The sequence below is a fragment of the Protopterus annectens genome, chromosome 9.part0, assembly GCF_019279795.1.
Source record: "Protopterus annectens isolate FY-2018-M chromosome 9.part0, PAN1.0, whole genome shotgun sequence".
Lineage (NCBI taxonomy): Eukaryota > Metazoa > Chordata > Ceratodontiformes > Protopteridae > Protopterus > Protopterus annectens.
Window position 1 is genome coordinate 926717658 of NC_056743.1, and position 23746 is coordinate 926741403.

General features: G+C 43.4%; 1 protein-coding gene across 1 annotated transcript in view; it reads right to left on the reverse strand.

Annotated features, from left to right (window-relative positions):
• The window catches only part of PAN2 (poly(A) specific ribonuclease subunit PAN2), a 1212755-nt gene that overhangs the window by 597148 nt on the left and 591861 nt on the right, over positions 1-23746 (reverse strand). The window contains exon 12 of the mRNA XM_044083667.1: positions 20809-21008. Coding sequence (XP_043939602.1) covers positions 20809-21008 — 200 coding nt within the window. The remainder of the gene's footprint in view (positions 1-20808; positions 21009-23746) is intronic.

Below are 23746 nucleotides of genomic sequence, written 5' to 3' on the forward strand. Positions count from 1 at the left end.
ACTGTTATGACTTTGTCATAGTCCATGTTGGCTTGAATTACTTGAGATGTACCTCCCTGGACTACATGAAGAGAGACATTATTGCATTTGCTGAATATGTATCCCAGGCAGGTATGTTCCTAGCCTTAGGTAGCATTTTACCATCACCCAGAATGATGCCTCAGTATAAACAGAAAATGATTGACTAACAGTTGGCTTAGTTTCTGGTGTCATTCCAAGGGGATCCAGTACCTGACAGCCTGGGAAGACATGTTCGACAAACCACAATACTTTGCCAGAGATGGTCTACATCAGTCTCCCTTGGGCTTCAGGTTTCTGGCAAAGGCTCTTGCCTCCCCACAGTGCCTTTTTTAGGCAATGCCATGAGGTCAAAACTACCAACATGAACATTTCATCAAAACACAAATTAAAGGTCATTCTGCTAAACGCTAAGAGTCTAAACATGAAACTGCACTTATTGCAAGCATTCTTAACCCTGGAAGATGCTGACATTTGTGAAGTCACAGAAACCTGGTTCAAACCTGCAGAGAGAGCACCCCAGCCATACCAGGTTACTCAACCTATCATACATTCAGAGCCCAAACCGTGGGCAGCAAAGCAAAATGAGGTGGAGTTGCATTATATATAAGAGACATACACACCTCCAGGCAGGTCAAACAGTATGACACACAGGAGACATCTCAGGTGCAGTTAACCAATGACAAGACCCCTATTCAAATCATATCTAGCTACAGGCCCCCAACTCTGACTTAAAATGCCCACTCCCCCTATCTGGACCTCTTCGAATCTATCAAGATTCACCCCTTTACCCTGATCCTGGCTGACTTTAATTATCCATCCATAGAGTGGAAGAACTACTCACGCCAAAACACAAATGCCCAGAGATTCCTTGATGTCGCCAATGCAAACGCCTTGGACCAGATGGTCGACACCCACAGAAGAGGTGATAATATCTTGGACTTGGTATTAACCAACATGAGCAACAACTGCAGCATCGCTACAGTGTCATCTTCCCTGGTAAGATCTGACCACAAAGTGGTCACTTTCAAAGTCACCATCTCCCCCAACCCCCCCCCCGCCCCAACTAGGGCCAAACAAAAAAAAAACTTCTCTAAAGCTAAGCTGATTACAACCTTATGAGGGAAGATATAAACAGCTTCACAGCCCCCCACCCCTTCATAGGAACTGGCACATATGTCCAAACCTACATCAAAGTACTATACAAGCATTTATATAGCTGCATGTGATCAGGAATACCAAAGAGGACAAAATCCTCCTCCACAAGGAACAGTAAACATGTCTGGTGGACATCTGTAATAAATAAACTCTACAACAAAAGGAAAACAATGCTGTCCAGGACCAAGTAGGAGTATGTGCCTAATTGGAATCAATCTCTCCTTAGCCTGAGCAAGCAAATAAGAGCACAAGGGAAATCATCCAAAGCAAACTTCTAGTCCCAACTAGCCACATCTACTAAAGACAATCATAATCCCTTCTTCACATATGTTTGCAATCTCAAAGGAAGCAGTCAGATCTGCTCAGAACTGGTGGTCAAGGACAACAGATACACAAATGCCCTACACATAGGCAACCTGCTGGCAGACAGGTTCAGTGAAAACTTCACCCCTCTACCCCCGCCATCAGTAAATCAAGACATCCCCAGTACCTGCCCCCCTGCCCTTACCTCTATGGAGCAAGTCATCAATGCCCTCTCAAAGGCAAAAAATATAGCTTCCATGGGAACCGATAACATCCCAGGTTGCATCCTACATGAACTGAGGCAGGAACTTGCAGCACCATTAAGCATCCTATTCAACCAAAGCCTGAGTACCGGCTTCATCGCAGCCGAGTGGAGGACAGCCACTTTCATCCCTCTGCACAAAGGTGGAGCATCCACTGATCCAGGAAATTTCAGACACATCCACCTAACTAGCCTGATCTGCAAGGCCATGGAACGGATCATCATGGACCTCATTAACAAGGATATTGGCAACCTCCAAACAATCGATCCCACACAGTTTGGTTTTGTCAAAGGAGGTCATGCCTGTAAAATTTAGTCAACTTCTTTGCGACAGTCACCAAAGCCATGAATGAGGGGAAGTCAATGCACACCGGCTACCTTGACCTGGCCAAAACCTTCAATACTAGTCCCCATTCGGTTACAACAGATAAACTCTCTCAACTAGGCATCAATCCATATGCTACCAGAAGAGTAGCAAACGGGATCAGTGATAGAACCCACCTAGTCAAAATAGGGGAAGCCACCTCAAGCAACAGACCCATAACGAGCAGAGTATCCCAGGGATCAGTCTTGGGACCTATGTTGTTTGAGATATATTTTTCTGAGGTGCAGGCCAAAACCAGTGGGCTATGGCTAACCAAGTTTGCAGATGACTGCAAGCTGGGCGCTGTCATCATTTCCCCTAGTGATGTGAACATCCTCCAAGAGGTCTCACCCAAACAAATGACTGGTGCCAGAAACATGACCTCAAACTGAATGCCAAAAAAATGCATCATCAGCCCCTTTGGGGAGAGTGACATCCCCACAAATTAATAACAAGATCCTAGGCACGCAATTAGTCATGAAGGACATGGGCACCCAGGTTGATAGCAAACTGACTTTTGACCACCATATTACCTCCGCTGTAATGAAAGCTTTCTCATTTGTAAGGACATCTCATTCAGGGGACAGAGAGGTCATACCATCCTTGTATTCTTTCCTTATGAGACCCATTATTGAGGACAATGCCCCTTTTGGCATGTACCTCACAAAGCACATGCAGCAGTTGGAGAGAGACCACAGAGGTTCCTTACCAGAATCCAGGGCCTTAAACATCTACCCTTCACAGACAGGCTAAAAGTTCTGTCCCTCTACTCAGTCTCATACAAACCACTCAGAGGTGACCTCTGTCTGGCATACAAAGCAATCTCAGATGAGACTGCTGCATATCCACAAGTCTAGCTCCACTCAATTAACCTGAACATGCAACCTCAACCTGGTCTGTGACATCAACAGGATTTATTGACGGGACAGACTTGTGTTCCAGAGACTCCCCCATCTGTGGAACAGACTCCCTCGCCACATCAAGCAGAGTACTTCATTAGCCCTTTTTAAGTGCAACCTGGATAACTGGATGGGGAAGAGAAAATACACCCCTGGGATTCCACCCGTGTCCCTACTAGACAGGGGCATCGGGTGCTGACTTGTGAGAACATGGGCCAAATTCTTGGCTAGGCTTGTAAAGGCATCAGGGCAAAAAGCCTAACAACTTCCTATGATCCCCATTGTTCTGTTAGTGGGATCAACTTATCCCACTTGAATCTTGCCCTCTTTCCCAACAAATAAAATCCTTCAATTATTTATTAATTATTATCCACAGATCTTCTGGTTCACAAAAATACACTTAACCTGTGTATAAAATTAAACAGACTGAAAACATTTCCACTACTTTTATCTGGATATCCATATCCATAGATCAGAGTTCTCGGTTTTTGTTTTATTTTTCGTTTAGTATCTTCCCATGTATCCTTAGCTGTTGTAACAGAATCCTTTTTAATCCATACTCCTAAATAATTTGCTTTATCATGTCTCCACAAATATGAGTATTCATAGGTTCATAGGTTTATACTAGGCTATCTGCCCTAAGGCATTTATAAGCCTAGCCCAAAGTTTTGTGGCTTACGCCACCCCTTATATGAAAAAATACTGTGCCCATTAGTTTGTTGTGCCTCTGTCCAGCAGTGACACAGAGATGATCCCCGGGGTAAACCTATGATCTCCCATTCACAGGTCAAGATTTCTCTTGAACAGACCCAATTCACATGTGAGTACATAGTTTATTTCTATAGCCTTTTTTATTGTCATTAATTTTATATCCCCAAAAAAACTGTCTCAAAATGTACCACAACACTGAGATGTCCTTTTTCTGGTTCCATCAGGTACAAAATAATATCATCTGCAAATAAAGCCAACTTTTCTTGAACATCATGCCAATTATATCCTTGAATTTCTGAGTCCCTTATTTTCTCTGGCAATGGTTCTAAACATAATGCAAATAACAAAAGGGAAACAGAACACCCCGGCCTGGTTCCTCTGTTCAGACACAACTTATCAGAAAGGAACCCTTCTACTTTGATTTTTGTCTTCAATCTCTCAACTATACTTCCAATCATCATTATTGTATCAAGAAATGCAAATGCTTCCATTGCCCTCAGCTTACTTTGTCAAATGCTTTCTCTGCATAAAGACCTATCATAACAGAGGTATTTTCTTACATTCTTCTTCCCTCTGGATCATTACTGTTCTATCAATGTTGTCAAATGTTTGCCTCCCTTCTACAAAAAAACACACTGGCGCATATATATCAATTTTGCCTTCATCTTTGTCATTGTTTTAGCCATTATAGACAAACAATTTATAATCATAGCTTAAAACTGAACTGGGTCTATATGAAGCTTCATAAGATGCGTCTTTAGATATTACAGTCACCATCTTTTTTCTTCAGGATGCTGGTGCCTCCCCTCCTTTTAGAATTCTGTTAAACAAAACTTTCTGGATCTTTATCACTTTCTTCCCTACTAGCTTCCAAACATCCACCAGAATATCACTGATTCCAGGAGACTTTCCTGCAACTTGGTTAATTACACATCACCATTTGTATCTCATCTCCTCTCTTAACTGTTAGTTGTTGAGCCACATATACCTCTAAACATGGCATATTTAAGTATTCCATAAATATTTCAATTTCTGCTTTTTCTTGATTTCCCCATTACTCATCTTTACACAAACTTTCATAAAATTCCCAAAATATCTCGAATACTTCTACAGGATCTTTTATTATTTGTTGCCCAAGTTATTGTTCCAAAAGTCTTTGTGTTCTTGAGATATTACCCAAAAACAGTTGCTTAACAGCAATCTTTCCAAATTCATGCATATTACCCAGGTTCTCCCTTATGTTGTCTTTAGCACTGCAGAACTGCACCTCTTCATGTACTCTGTCAGATTCCCCTTATTTTGTAATACTTTAACCTTTGTAAGTCCCTCTAAATAATTCTTATTACTTCACAACCAGATCTCTTTTTCTTTTATTTCTACTCTATTTTAAACTCCATTTTCATTTTATCCCACTCATTAGCTATAACTTCTGGAGTACTTTATATCTTCCCTAACAACTCCCAGATAACTTCCACTACCTATTCCTTAAATTCCTGTCTTTTTAATAGGTAGGTGGGGGACGCACCGGTGCCTCACCTTTACTTCAATACCCTGCATTTTTATCTCAGTAATTATTGGACCATGTCCTGAAACAGTTTAAAGTGGCAAATTTGGCGCAGTGGATGGTGGTGTTGCCTAACAGGAAGAGGTTCCCCTGTTTGATTCTCAGCCAGGGTGCCTTCTGTGTGAAGTCTGCATGTCGTATCAACCGCCCTTGTCCATCGGAAGAATGAATTTCTAAACACTGGCTCACCTGCTGCAGCAGTAAAGTAAGGTCTCCCATAATCATTACATATTCTTGCTCATTTGAACTGCTGTCTCTAGAGGTACCCAGAGAAGAAGACATACATGTAAAATTAAATACTCCACAGAAACACAGGTACCAAGAAGGAGGTAACAGTATTCCAAACTCAAAATTTATTAGAACATGTTTAGTGCTTTCATTCTGTATATCACACAGAACTTCCTCAGATCTATAGTGCTTTCATTCTGTATATCACACAGAACTTCCTCAGAACTAAGTCTATTATTAATGACACTTCTTTTATACATAATTAAAATCACATAATACACAGTTAGACCCAACCTACCAATTAAAACTGATTACAAAGTAAAACAATACACAAGGATAAAATAAAAATAACAGTGAACTATGTAGTGTCACAGTTGTTCTAACTTTAAAAATAGAATTAACAGCCATTGAATCATTCCAACCTGGAAAACACGTTGCCTTAACTAAAATTTGCCATTTTAATTCACATTTATTAAGATGTTCTTCTATAACAAACCCCCTTTTATATTTTGTTAGTTGCTCCATAACTGCAAAAGCAAAAGTGTGGTCCTTATTTTCTTGTATGTGGCTGAAAAGGGCATTTGTGGTCTTTGATTTTTGCATATCTTGCATGTGTTCATAAAATTTGATTCTTAAGCATCCTCTGGGTTTTCCCTGTATAAAAAGCAGGACACTTAGAACACAAAGCTCCATACACCACATTTTATGACTCACAACAATAATGCCCTGTGACAAAATGTTCCTTATTTCTAATTACAAATGCCTCGTTTCTGGAATAGACTTCCCATACATGTCAAACAGAGTACCTCACTGACCCTCTTCAAGTGCAATCTTGATGAATATATGGGAAACCACAAATTTCTCCCAGGGGTTCCACCTTTGTCCCTCACTGACCAGGGGTGACAGGTGCTGACTGAGGGTTCTTTTTTGGGGATAAACTTTTGGCTAGGCTTGCACGGGTCCCAGGGCCATTAGCCTAGTAACCTCCTGTGATCCTACTGGTTACCAGAATGTTTTTGCATTGTGTGCAGTGGCCACACCAACATTCCTAGGGGTCTATTACTAATTGGTGATTTTTCCCAGAACTCTCCAATACTGTTTTGAATGACCTATCTTTCTTATAAACCAACATGGGCTTATTACCTACTTTCTTAAGAACAGTATTATCTACTTGAAAGATCTCCGTAGTTCAGCCTGAAAATGAAACAGTTACTGCACAGCTTGTCTTTTCTTCTCCAAATCACTTACCAATCTCCAAATTTCCAACTCATCTTTTTCAGTTTTCATATGGTATTCTCTTATCAAAAACTAAAACTAAAACATTGAAAACCAGCCTATGTTACCACTTGTTATATAAATAGTAAGAAATAACAGAATACCAAAATATATTTGAAGAGAGAAAGTGCAGTTGTGTACACTTAGCATAAATGTAGATGTTCAAGTGCATTCGCTGTTGTAGTCATCACATTTGGGTTTTTCCTGCCAGGGTTGCCCTCAGTCGGCCCGAAGACCAGAGGCTTAGTATTTCTGCGTCAGTTGCTGTAGCTCCAGGACTGATGTCAGGTCGTCAGTGGTATAAAATAAGGCAGCCGACACCATTACATCAGTTTTTCTTGCCCTGTGAGGAGCCCCCAAGAGGGAGCTAGGTTATGGTGGAAGAACACCACCAGTAGAAAGTAAATACCAAAAATTCCTTGTAAGGAGAGAGAGAGAGAGAGAGAACTTGAGAGACAAGGGGGGTGGTGGGAGGGAGGGAAACCAGGACTACAACAGTGAATACACCCGAACATCTACATTTATGGTAAGTGTACACAAAGTACAGTTTTGTACCTACCATAAATGTAGATGTTCGAGTGTTCGCCCTGCTGCAGTCATCACACTTGGGTTATCCTGCCATCAGGCGGTACCGCAGTCGGCCTGAGTTCCAAAGTCTTGGTCCAGCGTAGGTTGCTGTCGCTTCTTCCCTGACGTCAGTGCGCCAGGGGTATAGGCATCCGACGCCATTTTCTTCAGTTTTTCTTGCCCCAGATGTCAGGTGTCCCCAATAGGTAGGCAAATATATATATATATATATATATATATATATATATAGCTATATAAAAAAGTACATATGAAAATAAAACAATACCTTCAGGCACAAGCAAATACACCACAGAGGTTGTATAGGATAGAGTGGTATAGATAAGTCCAGCTAGTTCAGAGGGGATGGAGGGAGGGTAACCTGGACTGCAGCAGGGTGAACACTCAAATATCTACATTTATGGTAGGTACAAAACTGTACTATGGTCATCGTGTTACCCTGCTGCAGTCATCACACTTGGGTTGAATCCCAAAGCTAAGGATGGGTGGTGGAGTTAAACAGGGTTAGAAGAAGCTAGTAGGCCCTGCAAAACTGCAGTGGCAAAACCAGCTCTGGTCTTAGAATATAGAGGTAAGTGATGGTGTTTGGTGAAGGTGTGCACTGAACTCCAAGTTGCAGCTTCCAGAATATCCTTGGTTGGCACCCCCCTGAGAAAGGCTGCTGATGTAGATGTAGCCCTGGTGGAGTGGGACCTAATGTTAGCAGGTACCGGTTTCCCACGAGGCGTGTAGCAGAAACCTATGCAATGACCAATCCATTTAGAAATGGTCTGTTTTGAGACAGCTTTTCCTTGTGATCCTGTAGCATAGGCTACAAAGAGCTGGTCAGATTTTCTGAAAGCCTTAGTTTTATCCAAGTAGTAATGTAATTGCCTGTGATTGTCTAAAGAGTGCAGGAGTCTTTCTCCTTTGTTCTGGGGATTTGGGAAAAAGGTGGGCAAATGAATGGTTTGGTTTAGGGCCACACTGGATACCACCTTTGGCATAAAGGAAGGGTTAGTTCGTAGAGAGACTCTGTCTTGATGAAAAATGAGGAAAGGCTCCACTGCCATTAGCGCCTGTAGCTGTGAGACTCTTCTAGCTGAAGTTATTGCTAGTAGCAGGGCAGTTTTCCATGAAAGAAATTTTAAATCAGCTGAAAAAGCTGGCTCAAAGGGCGGCAGTGTAAGCTTTTCCAGAACAAAGTTGAGATCCCAAGTAGGTGTTGGTGCTCTCCTGGGCAGTCTTATGTTCTTAGGCCCTCTGAGGTACTCTCTTAGGAGTGGATGTGAAAATAAAGGAGGATCAGTGTTGTAATGAGCTGAAATTGCTGAGGCGTGGATCTTAATAGATGAAAAGGAAAGTCCTTTGTGCAACATCTCAGTTAAATATTGTAGAATCTGAGGAATGTTTGGATCAAGGAGATTTTGACCTTTAGCCTGGTTCCAGGAGCAAAATCTTTTCCATTTGTCTGAATAGGTTTTCCTGGTGCTGGGCCTCCTGAATGACATCCATAACAGCTTTGGAAAGAAGTGTTGGCTGGTTGTTTAGGTAATTTGCCATGCAGCCAGGTTTAAAGTCTTGAGCTGGCTGTGTAGAATCTGATTGTCTCGCTGTGTGAGCAGGTGAGGAATTTGTGGAATCCATGGTGGGCCGTGGGCCATGTTCCTTAGAATTGGATACCAGTGCTGGTGTGGCCAGTCTGGTGCAATGAGTATCATTTGTGGCCTCTCTAATCTGACTTTCAGCAGTACCTTTGCTAGAAGAGGCAGTGGAGGAAAGGCATACACTGTTAATGTTTTCCAACTGAATGAGAGGGCGTACACTTTCCAAGCTTGTGGATGGAATGTCCTTGTGCAAAATTTTTGAAGTTGGTAGTTTTGGGGGTTGGCAAACAGATCTATGTCTGGGCGTCCCCATTTTTGAGTTATCATTGCAAATACTTGTGGATCTAGTTTCCACTCATGGGGATCCATGATGTTTCTGCTTAGGTCGTCTGCCAATGTGTTTTTCTTTCCTGGCAGGAATTGTGCTTGTAATTGAACCTGGCAAGACAGTGCTGTGTTCCACAAGGTAATTGCTTGCCTGCATAGAGGGTAGGAATGTGTGCCCCCTTGCTTGTTTATGTACCACATTACTGTGGTATTGTCCGTCTTTATTATTAGTTGCCCTGGATGTAAGAGGTCCTTGAAAGCTGTTAGGGCATTCTGTACTGCTAGCATTTCTTTTTGATTGATATGCAGATGCCTTTGATCTGCAGTCCATTTGCCCTGAATGCACTGTCCTGCCATGTGTGCTCCCTAAGCATAGTCCAATGCATCTGTTGTCATAGTTTGCCTGGCTGTAGGTAAGGTGAAAGGCTGACCCTTGTTAAGGTGACATGCCTGTGCCCACCACAGAAACTCCTGTTGAAGACAGGGAATGAGTGGTATCATTGTTTCCAAGCTGTGGCTGTGCTGAGTCCATACGCTTTTCAGGTACCATTGTAATTTCCTCATATGCAGTTTTGCAAATGGTATTAGTAGTATGCAAGATGCCATGAATCCCAAGGCCTGCAGAATTTTTCTTGCAGGGAGTTGGGTCTTTGTTGCCATTATTTTGAAGTGTTGAGACAGCTGTTGTTGCTTGTCTGGCGTGAGATAAGCCATCTGGGCCATTGTATTCAAGCTGGCACCCAGGAATATTATGTTTTGTGAGGGCACTAGTTTTGATTTCTTTTCGTTTACTGTGTACCCTAGGCAACTTAGAAGATGTTTGACAAATGCCAGATGCTTTAAAAGAATGTCCTTGCTTTCTGCTTGAATAAGGCAGTCGTCAAGGTATGGGTATATTTGAATTCCTCTTTGTCTGCAGTATGAAATTACTGGTGCCAGGCATTTTGTGAAGACTCTGGGCGCAGTAGATAAGCCAAAGGGCAGTGCAGAGAATTGATAATGGGTTGAACCTGCAGTGAAGCGGAGGTATCTTCTGCAATTTTGTCTGATAGGGACATGCAGGTATGACTCCTTGATATCCAACATTACTAGCCAAGCATTCTTGCCCAGCATGGGAAGAAGCTGCTGTAGTGTTAGCATCTTGAATTTTGGTACTTGAAGATAGGTGTTCAGAATTGAAAGATCCAGAATGGGTCTCCATGCTTTGTCTTTTCTTGGGACTAGAAAGAGTCAAGTAAAATCCTTGTCCTTGCTCCTGTGTAGGTACCTGTTGAATGGCCCTCATGTCCATGAGAGCTGTAATTTGTTTTTGTGCCTCTGCCCATTGATTTGGTGGCAGGTTTGGCATTCCTTTTATCCTTGACAAGGTATGAAAGTGGAATCTGTATCCTTGTGAGACAATGTTTAGGACCCATTTGTCTTTTGTGATGATGTGCCAGTTGTCTGCAAAGAGTGCTAATTTTCCTCCCAAGGGAGCTGCCAAGAGAGATTTGCTTGGCAGTTTGAGGATTGAGTCATTGTGTTTGTCTTCTGCTAGCTTGGGGCCTGTCTTCTCCTCCTTTCTGGGTAGCAGTACCCCATTGGCGAGGTTTGTAAGGGCCTTGTGACTGACCTGTGCCCCTTGGGCATCTGTATTTGCCCCTCTGTGATCTGTCAGAAGCTGGAAAGGACCAGTCTGTTGTTGGCCAATTTCTGCTGAAACGAGGGGGTTGTACCTGTAAAAAATCCTTGACCGTCTGCATAGACTTTGCCTTATCCTACATTTTCTTTAAAACCTCTTCTGCTTTGACACCAAATAATACATCCTGCTGTAAAGGTGCATCCAATAATTTTGCTTTAACATGATCAGGTAGCGTTTGTTCTTTTAACCAAGCATGTCTACGTATGACAGACCCAGTAACAGCTGCTCTACAGGAAGCGTCCAATGAATCAAATCCACATTGTCAAATATGTTTGCCCACCTGTTCAGCTGCATGCAACAGATCCTGCATTTCCTTGAATTCAGACTGTTCAGAATGTGTGCTCATTTTTTGTTTTAATTAAGACATTAGGAATTGCTGATATTTCAGCATGTGAAACTGACAATTTAATGCTCTCATAGCCAGAGCAGCTGAGGTGTATATCTTCTTTCCCCATCTATCTAGGGCTCTGGAATCCCTTTCAGAGGGCACTGGATTTTTAGCCATAGAAGTTTAGCCCCTTTGGGACCCTGGGAAATTGGTTCTGGGTCAGCCACAGGGCTTTTGTAGAGGAATTTGTGTGAGTCAGGTACTCTGTAGTACCTGTCTGGTTTGGCTGGAGCAGGAGGTAGAGAGTCTGGATTTAGACTAGACTCCAAGTAAACATCATCCACAATGTCTAAAACTGGAGGGATAGCAAGTGGTCTGTGCTGGGGTAGTAAAAGGAACTCTCGGAGCCTTTTCTTAGAATCAGAGCAGTCCTGGCCTTCCCAGTAGAAATGTTCCCTCATGGCATGTAAAGTTTCCCCAAAGGAGAAGTCTTCAGGGGGAGATGCTGAGGGAATACAGTCTTCAGCATCACAGTCTTCATAAGGGGGAAAAGAGTAATCCTGTTCCTCAGAAGAATCTGAGGAAATTGAAACCTGGTCAGAGGAAGCATAATCCTCCTCTTGTCTTGGTCTTTTATCTGGAGGGGGATGGGAACCCCTGATTAGGGTAATCAAATTTTCAGCCATCTTAAGCATCTGTTTCTTAGACATGGGGCCTTGAACTGTAGACTGATGTACAGCCTTTTTTGGTTTTAATGGAGTTTTAAGCTTAGCATAAGATTTAATGGTGAGTGTAGTCGGTCTGAAGACACCTTCTGCAACCAAGGGTGTTTCTACTGCACCGGGATCTCCTTCTGCTACGGTGTCGGAAGGGCCTAATGAAGATGGCTGTGACGGCCTAGTACATTCCGCTTGAGAATCCGCAGCTGTCTGGGGTTCCAATACTGCAGTCGTCAGGGGCTGCGTAGGCGCCTCACTGAAAACCGGAGAACCGGTGACAGGCCCAACAGAGGCCTCGGAGTCTGGCTTGTTCCTAGGCTGCCTGTCCTTATCCTTGCGGTTTTTATGCATGCTAGTTGTCGGCTGCTCCGACGGCATGATATAATTAAATTTCCTACCAAAGTAATGTCGTGCGAAATCAAAACGGCATTTGATAGTTAATTTATTAAACCTAGCACAAAACCGACAACCTGTGACGTCGTGGTCTGGGCCTAGGCAAGGAATACAATAAGAATGGAAGTCCTTATGAGGTATTTGCTTCCCACAAGAAATGCAATTGTTAACTTTTTCTGACATCGGACTGAGGCAAGAAAAGGTTCCCTAACGGGGTAGTTAGCTTTATTGAAGACTTTGGACTGAAATTCGATTAGAAAATCTCAGGTGTCAGCCGACCGGCACTTGCGAACTGCTTCTGCTTCGGGCACTGCGCGGCAAGAAAGACTGAAGAAAATGGCGTTGGATGTCTCTTATATACCCCTGGCGCACTGACGTCAGGGAAGAAGTGACAGAAACCGGCGCCGGACCAAGACTTTGGAACTCAGGCCGACTGCGAGACCGCCTGACGGCAGGATAACCCAAGTGTGATGACTGCAGCAGGGTAACACGATAAACATCTGCACTATGTTCTTTGTGTTTCACTGTTGCAGTCATCACATTTGGGTGGATTCCCAAAGCTGAAGAAAAAGGGTGGAGGCAGTCAAGAAGACTGAGGTCTGGCTAGGATGCCCTGCAAGACTGCGGTGGCAAAGCCTGCCATGGATTTGGAGAAGATGGGCAGGTGGTAATGCTTGGTGAACGTATGAACAGATGTCCTTGTTGCAGTCTCCAAGATGTCCCTGGTGGGGACCCCTCTGAGGAAAGCTGCAGAGGTGGAGGTTGCTCTGGTAGAATGTATCCTGACCACCTGGGTGGAGGTTTCCCGTCCTGCTTGTAGAAGAAATGGATGCAGTGTGCTATCCATTTGGAAATGGTTTGTTTGGATATGGCCTTGTCCTCTGCTCCTGCAGCAAAACTGACTAACAATTGATCAGTCTTTCTAAATTATTTAGTCCAGTCTAGGTAGAATCTGAGCTGTCTGTGCACATCTAGAGAGTGCTGAATCATTTCACCCTTGTTTTGTGGGTTAGGGAAAAAGGTGGGCAAATGAATGGATCGGTTGAGAGCCACACTGGACACCACTTTTGGCATGAAGGATGGGTTAGTCCTGAGGGAGACCCTGTCAACATGGAAAATAATGAAGGGCTCTACAGTCATAAGAGCTTGTAGCTTGGATACTCTTCTAGCTAAAGTGATGGCCAGAAGCAATGCTGTCCTCCAAGAGAAAAAATTGAACTCTGCTGAAGCTGCTGGTTCAAAGGGGGGGGGGGGGGGCAGGGTGAGCTTTTCCAACACAAAGTTTAGGTCCCAAGCTGGGGTAGGTGCTCTTCTGGGTGGCCTCAAGTTGTTAGCCCCTCTTAGGAACTGTTTGATGAGAGGGTGGGAGAAAAGAGGTGGCTCTGTGCTAAAATGAGCAGAGATGGCAGAGGCATGAATTTTAATAGAAGAGAAGGATAGACCCATGTGTAGTAGGTCAGCCAGGTAAATCCAGGATGAGAGGTAGGGAGGGCTGTGCCGTTCCGGCTCCCTTAGCCTGGATCCAGGTGCAAACCTTTTCCACTTGTCAGCATAAGACTTTCTAGTACTAGGACATCTGGATTCACATATAACATCTAGAACTTGTTTGCTTAGATTGGCAGCTTGTGAAGTGGTCAGGGAATAAGCCAGGCTGCCAGACTGAGAGTCTGCAATTGGCGATGCATGAATTCTCCATTCCTCTGCATCAGGAGTGTTGGGATCTGAGGGAGATGCCATGGTGGCAGGCTGCGCAGTAGTGGGTATCAGTGCTGGCATGGCTAGTCTGAGGCAATCAGGACTGTCCTCTGTTTTTCCTCCCATATTTTGAGCAGTATCCTTGAAATGAGTGGTAAAGGGAGAAATGCATAGACCAAGAGGTTGACCCACTGGAAGGATAGAGCATCTACTTTCCAGGCCTTGCTGAGAGGTTCCCTGGTGCAGAATTTGCTGAGCTGATTGGTTGGAGTGGGAAGCAAAGAGGTCAACCTTCAGGGTACCCCATTTCTGGGTTACAAGGGTGAAGGTTCTTTGGTCTAGCTGCCACTCATATGGGTCCAAAAGATTTCTGCTCAAGTTGTCTGCCAGAGAGTTTAGAGAGCCTAGCAGGAATTGTGCTAACAGGTGTAGTTGTATGGCTGAGGCCGTGTGCCAAAGTGTCATGGCAAGCCTGCACAGAGGGTATGAGTGAGTCTCTCCCTGCTTGTTGATATACCATATCACAGTGGTGTTGTCTGTTTTGATCAGTAGAGGCCCCGAGGAAAATAGGGGTCTGAAAGCTGTCAGAGTGTGCTGAACAGCTAACATCTCTTTTTGGTTGATGTGCAGATGCATTTGATTTGGGCTCCACTGGCCCTGAATGTACCTGACATCCAGGTGAGCACCCCAGGCACAGTCTGATGTGTCTGTGGTGAGGGTCTGGGCGGCATAGGGTTGTTAGAAGGGAAGCCCCTTGTTGTGGTAGCATGTTGTTGCCCACCAAAGAAAATATTTTCTTAAACAAGGTATCATTGGTATAAGAGTTTCCAGGTCTTGAGAGTGCTGACAGTAAAGGCTTTTTAGGTGCCACTGCAGTTTCCTTATATGCAGTCTGGCATATGGAATGAGTAGAATGCAAGAACCTATGAACCCCACAGCTTGCAGGATTTTCCTTGTGGATAACTGGGGTCTGGTGGCTAGTTGAGAGAAGTAAGCTGTCAGGTAGGTTTGTTTTTCTCTTGTAAGGAATGTCATCTGGGATGCTGTGTCCAGGCTTGCTCTCAGAAATACAATCTTTTGTGTGGGTACTAGTTTGGATTTCTTTTCATTGATAGTATACCCCAAGGAGGTCAGTAGTTCCTTTACGAATGTCAGGTGCTTTAGCAGCTTTTCCTGTCTTCCTGAATCAGGCAGTCGTCTACGTATGGGTAAATTTGAATTTTTCTTTGTCTGCAAAAAGCAATGGCGGGAGCCAGACATTTTGTTAAAACTCTGGGAGCAGTGGATAAGCCAAAGGGAAGCGCAGAGAACTGAAAGTGCACTGATCCTGCCCTGAAACGCAGGTATTTCCTGCATGATTCCCTGATTGGGATGTGTAGGTAGGCCTCTTTAAGGCCTGGAGTGGCAAATCAAGCATCCTTGGACAGCATAGGTAAAAGATGCTGGAGGGTGAGCATTTTGAATTTTGGTACCACCAGAAAGGTGTTTAGAATGGATAGATCGAGGATGGGGTGCCATCTGCACTCTTTTCTGGGTACCAGTAATAGTCTGGAGTAGAAACATTGGCCTATCTGTTCTGCAGGAACATGCTCTATTGCCCTCATAGAGAGCAGGGAAAGGACTTGCTTTTTGGCCTCTGCCCACTGGTTTGGAGGAAGATCTGGGAACCCTTTTGGGGTTGGTTGAGTGCGGAAATAAAATTTGTATCTGTGGGACACTATGTTGAGTACCCAGCGGTCATTGGTAATGGTGGCCCATGTGCTTGTGTGGAAGGAGAGTTTTCCTCCTAGGGGCAACAGCAGGTGGGCAGAGGGAGGGGGTGGAAGTGTAAAGTCATTGTGAGTTCTTACTATGAGGGGGTGGCTTAGCACTCCCTGGTTTTGAAGAGGAGGAACTCCATTGCTTAGATATCTGCATTCCCTGGGGCTGTTGTCTGGGGGGACCTGCTTCCCCGGGGTCTGGGCTGAGCTGACCTGGAGGGGGCAGGAAAGGACCAGTGCTTGGAGGGGCAATGCCTACTGAACCTCAGTGGCTGGACCTGCAAGAAGTCTTTAACTGTCTGCATAGATTTAGCTTTTTCTTCCATATTTTTAAGACCTCCTCTGCCTTGGTGCCAAATAAGTTGTCTATGTGCAAGGGTACATCCAATAATTTGGATTTGACATGGTCTGGCAAGGGCTGTTCCTTAAGCCAAGCATGCCTTCTGAGGACATAACCAGTGACTGCTGCCCTGCAAGATGCTTCTAGGGCATCAAAATCACATTGTTAGGTGTGCTTAGTTACTTGACTTGCAGAATGCATTAACTCTTGTTACTCTATTTTCTGCACAAGCAGGAAAAGAAGATAATTTTGTTTGACGAGTTCCATGGTATGCTGCTGATATTTCAGCATATGGAACTGGCAATTTAGTGTTCTAATAGCAAGAGTAGCAGAGGTGTTTTTACTCCATCTGTCTAATGCTCAGGAATCCCTATCTGAGGGGGTGGGATTCTTAGCAGAAGTTGCTTCAATTCCTTTAGGTCCTTGAGAGATAACCTCGGGGTCAGCAGTAGGGTTTTTGAAAATAAATTTCTGAGAATCAGGGACTCCATAGTACCCGTCAGGTTTTCTGGGAGCAGGAGGGAGGGTGTAAGTAGTGAAACTGGATTCCATAAAAACATCATTTACAACATCCAGGACAGGAGGGATGGGTAAATGTATGCACTGTGGAAGATCTAAGAATTCCCTGAGTCTCTTTTTTGACCGAGGAGAGTCCTGACATTCCCAATGGAAATGCTCCCTTAAAGTAAGTAGGGTTTCCCCAAAGGAAAAGTCCTCGGGTGGAGAAGCAGAAAGGATGGATTCCTCTGCATCAGAATCGTCATAAGCAGAGAGGGGTTGCATATTTTCATATTCAAATGCAGCAGAGTCATCGGACTCCTGTTCAGATAAAACTACTGGGATTAAATCTCTTTTTCTTTTGGAAGGGGGTAGCCTGGCTTCCCCTGATAAGCATTATAAGGTCTTCTGCTTTAAGCATTTGAGACTGAGGCAAGGAAGCAGGTGCCTGAGCTTGGGTCGTTTTTTTGGGTGTGGTTCGTACCCTGGGCCTTAGAAACTTGGTAGTTTTCGAAAGAATGGTAGATGTGAAAGAAGTCATCGGTCTGTGTCGAGAATCAGTAATACGAAGTACTTCCTCGGAAGCGGGTGCCTGCTCAGCAGCTCTGGACCCATCCAAGATAGAGACATCCACCGGATCCTTAGTCGATGAAGAGTCTCACAGCATACCTGACTCCGAAAGGGTCTCGGTAGCGGCCTGTGAATCCACAGAAACGGGCATAAGGGGCTGCGAAAGCACCTCACTGAGGACCAGAGAACAGACGACTAGCTTAACGGAAGCATCATCAGCAGTTTTGGACCTGTGCAGTCTGTCTCTGTCTTTATCCTTACATTTTTTCGAAAGATCTGCTGTCGGATGGCTTACCAAAGCCATATTGGAATTTGAGGTCTGAGAGCGAAAATATCTAGCTGAAATAAGGGCCCGACGACGTATAGTTCTGGTGTTGAACAAAGCACAAAAGCGACAGCGGGGGATGTCATGATCTGGGCCTAAGCAAGTGACTCAGTAAGAATGAAAGTCTTGGTGTGGTATTTGCTTTCCACAGGCGAGACAGTTGTTAATTTTTTCTGACATCAGTTAGAGCAAGAAAAAAGGATCCCCAATGGGGTACTTAGCTTTAGAAGACTTCAACTTCAATTCGGAAACAAAAAAACTCAGATAGCAGCTGACCGGCACTCGTGCAAACTGCTTCTGGCTCCTCAGCAAGAAAGACTGATGTAATGGCGTCGGCTGCCTTATTTTATACCACTGATGGCAACCGACGCAGAAATACTAAGCCTCTGGTATTCTGGCCGACTGAGGGCTACCCTGGCAGGGATAACCCAAATGTGATGACTGCAACAGTGAAACACGAAGAACATCTTCTGTTGTTAATGTCTTTTCATTAAATTCATAAAACTGAAACTAAATAAAATAAACAGAGCAAACTATTACCTCCTTCTCCTTAGTAAGTCACTATCTTTCACATTTCAAATTATCAATAGCTCCGAAAGAAAGAAAAACATACAATAAAGAGTGAGGTACTCAAAACACTGCATAACTGAAAAGAATTTGCCCAAAACATAATAAAAAAGTTAACAGGAACCACAGAATACCCTGAGCTGGAGGAAACATTAGAAATCATACTTATCTACAATTCATGGAATCTGATTTATATTTAAACCAGAGATAAGAAAATAATAAATGTGCTGATTTTACACAGCCAGACCAGACTGCACCTGGTTTGTTTATTCAAGTGGCTCTAGATTCTGATGACAGATGGCAATGGGCTGAACTGAGCCTACCACTTGGCTATATGCAATTCCTGCTTTAGTAAAAGGCTGCTAGAGGCACACAGCTCACAGACTGATTTACACAACTCACTTCCACTATAATGCATCAAGTTATAACTCAATAAGGACCCAACTCTCCGAGCACAATTAGTAAGTACTTCAATCTATTGAAAAAATTAAATGTTTTTGCAAAAATACAGCCATCCTGCAGTCAGTGGGGGGAGAATCCCTCTCACACCCCTGAACCAAATACCAAATCTACAGTCACACCAACACAAAGAAACATGAAATCTGTGAAAGCAAATCAATCACTCATGGTACTCACTAGAAATAACACTAGCAGTGATTTCTCATGGAAACAATGATCATGTTCAAAATTAGAGAGAGTAACTCAACCAGATAGACCATCACTCAGTTTGCATTCAGTAATGTGCAGTGAAGCCTTACTATCCAACCAGAGCCATGAAGACAGGAGCAAGGATACAAGTTTTCTCCCATTCCTCTTTTTGCTCCTGTACTTGCCAACCATCTAGGTATTCTCTATAAGGCAAAGTTCATTCATTCCTGTGCATAAAGAATGCATCCAGTACCAAGAGACTAAGCTGCCAAAAGCAGTAATAATACAGGCAACCAGGAAGGTAGTGTGTGCACTCACAGGCATCCCAGCAAATGAGTGCAATTCATTGGCCCTAAACCCAAACACAAGCAGGGAAATTAACTACATGCATTATTCCAGGAACCCAATATGCCTTCATTGATATGAATATGTGTTTCTTCTCACCACCTAATGAAGACTGCCACCAAGTGGCGGTTTACTGAGCCACAGCCTTCCCTCAGGACATGCACTACACCACTCACCCCTCTATAGAGGGATGTTGCTTATATGCGTCATGCTCACCCTTGCCTTCCTCCAACATGAAGGTCCCACTTTCTCTCTCACTTTCCTGCACCAGCAAGTACCTATTAGCCACTAACTGAACTTGGCTCACCCAGGCAATAGTCAAGGCTTCATTTATTTGCTTACACTGGAGCAAGTTTAAAGGCACACTGACATATTATCAATAGTCTGCCTAAACAACCCCTCCACCATTTTCTTTTTTTTTTTTTTTTAACTTAAATAAACTCAACCTGACTTCCCTATTCGCCCAACCAGGATCCCCCAACAGTTTCTTTCAAGGTTCCCCAGACATAACCATTCCCTGGGTGGGCCTCCTGACTCCTCAGCACTTGGGACTCACAGTCAGCTCCAGTGAGGGTGGGATCCTAGGAGTAGTTGTGGATGTGCAGCCAGGAGCCATCATTTTTGAGGTGGCCAAACACAGTCCCCAACTGTGTAAACAGTGCAATGACTGTATCAGGCTCTTGCTGCAGCCCCCTGCATCGGGTTCCTATCACATAGTCGAACTTGTACAAGTTCGAAGCCCATATGGTCGAGACCATAAGTTCGAACTTGTACAACAACGGAAATCTTCGTAAGGGGAGGTTCCCATTCATTTCAATATGGTGCGATCTCGGAGTTGGTGTAGTTAAGCAGCGGGGGTGCCACTAGTCGAAGTTTTGTAACTTCGAACGGAACAGTTCGAACATTCCATGTTTAAAGTTATAAAACTTCGACTATGTGATATAGACCCCCCCCCCCCCCCCCACCGTATCATGCCTTTTAAACTCTTAGAGCAAGAAATCTGGACAAAGCCACAAATAAAAGTGGGTCAAAGGCCTAAAACTAGGGACAGTTTTTAAACATTGCCCGTACACACTTGGAAAGCTGATAGAATAATAGGTTTTGCATTAACTTGGATTTTTCTGAAGGGTATGAAGTCTGAAATTCAAATGTCTGTCATTATTTTCTAACTTCAGTCTTTAATGATTTGCCACTAATTTGCCCAAAAAAACACAATTTTATGAAAAACGGACTAAAAATATGAGGTAAAAATCTGTAGAGTTGAAAGGTATGCCCTGTATTCTCTTGAATGAATGAATGAATGAATGATGAAACCTACACCTGAAGTTATCCAGACAATGGGCATTACCCAAAATCTCTTCTCAGGATAGGAGAGAGATGGCCATCAGCAGCTTCATTGTATTTCTACCAGCAACCCAGGTCCATTTCTGATATCAAATTACAAGCTGCACAGATGGAAGCCCTGCCTCTGCTCTATTGGTAGGCGTACAAATGTCTTTTTACTAAAAGAATATTTAAAATAATCCAATGATAAACCACCTAACAAATACAAGGTAAATGATGCATTCTAAACATAGGAAAAAAACAGTTCTGCAATGAAGCCAACTCAACATCCTCATACCATGTATACATCAGGGTTTGAAAAGCTAATGTTCTCACCTGCTTCCAACACCTCGATAAGCCTGTGGTGCTTCCTGCTCTTGAGTTTCCTGGTGGAGTTGTGTAAGTATAAAACAATTCCAGCTCTGAATCAGTTGTCCCAAGTTTACTTTCCTCATGGCCTCATCAAGGTCTGCCAATATCAGGCCAAGAGCTGATGCTTCTGGAATTGTGCGAAATGCGCGCAAGAAATTGCTGGCCTAAAAAAACAGACAGCAAGAGCAGGTATTCACTGCAAACAACATAAACACTAACATACAGTGAACTATTCAAATAAATATTTTACTAAATGATGCTCTTTGGGAGAGTGATGGTTCAGGAATTCTATTCTCTGATTTGTGTATGGGTAACTACTGCATCTTAATTTGATTTTCTTAATGTAGCACTACTTCCTTGTATAAAACTTTCATGAGGTCTGCAAATGTTTAACTTTAACTGCAAACTGATAGTACAGCACTTGGGATGTTAAAATGTTTGAGAAGTGACACAGCAAAGAACAATCCTTCTTCTAGATTTACTGCTCAACAGTAAATCCCTTAGAAAAAGCAGTTGGTGTCTTGGCCACCTTATCTATCCACAACCTTTATAAAGATTTTAGAAATAAAAAGCAAAAATTAGTTTCTCAATTGATCTTACAATGTCAGTGAAGCAAAGTGCATAATGCAACCACCCAAAATCATATGCACTGCAGACCTGCTAAATGGAGGAATATACGAATGTCATACATGAAATATATTGTAATTAAGGAATGAGTTTTATGATGAGTGGTAAAGCAATGAGTTCTATTTATAGTACAAGATATTGCTTTCCTTTGCCATATGAACTTGACCCACCATGTGTTCCCCTGCATCCATCTTTTTCTTGTTTTTGTTTAGTCTGAATTACTATTTCTTACTCATTCCAGGTGAACATGGTTAATTACAGTCCTTCCTTAAGCTGTCTACGAAAAGTACAGTTGTGTACCTACCATAAATGTAGATGTTCGAGTGTATTCACTGTTGCAGTCATTACACTTGGGTTATCCTGCTGGCAGGCTACCCACAGTCGGCCTGAATTCCAAAGTCCTGGTCTGGCGTCGGTTGCTGTCGCCTCTTCCCTGACGTCAGTGCGCCAGGGGTATAAAAGATGCAGCCAACGCCATTTTCTTCAGTTTTTCTTGCCCCAGATGTCAGGTGCCCCCAAAAGGGTAGGCTAAAAAAACATTGCTTATAAAAGCATGCACTAAAATAAACAATACCTTCATCTACAAGCAAATACACCACATAGGTTGTATAGGATAGAGAAGTACAGATAAGTCCCAGCAAAGAAAGGGGGATGGTGGGTGGGTAACCTGGACTGCAACAGTGAATACACTCGAACATCTACATTTATGGTAGGTACAAAACTGTTCTATGTTCATCGTGTTTCACTGTTGCAGTCATTACACTTGGGTTGAATCCCAAAGCTGAGGTCAGGCGGCTTGATCTAAATAGAATAAGGAGTGGTTATAAGGCCCTGCAGAACTGCAGTGGCAAAGCCTGCTCTGGATTTAGAGTAAAGAGGTAAGTGGTAGTGCTTAGTAAAAGTGTGCACTGAAGTCCAAGTTACAGCCTCCAAAATATCCTTGGTTGGTACTCCTCTGAGGAAGGCTGCTGCCCTGGTAGAATGTGGTCTAATGCCCTTAGGCACTGACTTGCCATGCTGTGAATAGCAGAAACAAATGCAGTGTCCTATCCATTTTGAAATAGTCTGCTTTGAGATAGCCTTTCCTTATGATCCTGCAGCATATGCCACTAAAAGTTGCTCAGTCTTTCTGAAAGCTTTAGTTTTGTCCAAGTAGAAGTCTGTGTATGTCCAAAGAATGCAGAAGTCTCTCCCCTTTATTATGTGGGTTTGGGGAAAAAAGTAGGCAAATGAATGGTTTGGTTAAGAGCCACACTGGACACTACCTTAGGCATAAATGTTGGGTTTGTCCTTAGAGAAACCCTGTCCGGATGGAAGATAATAAAAGGTTCCAAAGCCATTAATGCCTGTAACTCTGAGACTCTTCTTGCTGAAGTTATTGCTAGGAGCAGAGCTGTTTTCCATGATGATAATTTTATCTCAGCTGTATTGGCTGGCTCGAAAGGAGGCAGTGTGAGTTTTTCCAAGACAAAATTGAGGTCCCATGCAGGTATTGGTGCTCTCCTTGGAGGTCCTAAGTTTTTGGCCCCCCTGAGGAACTGCCTAAGCAATGGATGTGAAAAAATGGGTGGGTCTGTATTGTAAACAACTCAAAGAACAAAAACGCTTATTACCAGCCACAAAACAAAACGAAATGTAAATCCAAGGCAGAAACCCTGTATTGTAATGAGCTGAAATGGCAGAGGCATGGATCTTAATTGATGAGAAGGATAGGCCTTTGTCCAGCATCTCAGTTACATATTGTAAAATCTGAGGAATATTTGGAACAAGCATGTCAATTCCTTGTGCCTGGTTCTAAGCACAGAATCTCTTCCATTTTTCTGCATAAGATTTTCTGGTGCTGGCCCTCCTGGCCTCCAAAATAACATCCATAACCGCTTTAGAGAGAGGTGTATTCTGAATGGTTATACTATCTGCCATGCAGCTAGATTTAGGGTTCTGAGTTGGCTGTGCAGGATCTGATTGTTTTGTTGGGTCAGTAAATGAGGAATTTGAGGCAATGTCCAGGCTGGGCCTTGGGACAAGCTCCTTAGGATTGGGTACCAGTGTTGGCATGGCCAATCTGGGGCAATTACTATCATTTGTGGCTTCTCTTGTCTGACCTTTAGGAGTACCTTGGGGAGGAGAGGCAGTGGAGGAAAGGCATATACTGTAAGGTTGTTCCAGCTGAATGACAAGGCATCCACTTTCCATGCTTGTTTGTGATAAGTCCTTGTGCAGAATCTCTGAAGTTGACAGTTGTGAGGGGAGGCAAAAAGATCTATGTCTGAGCACC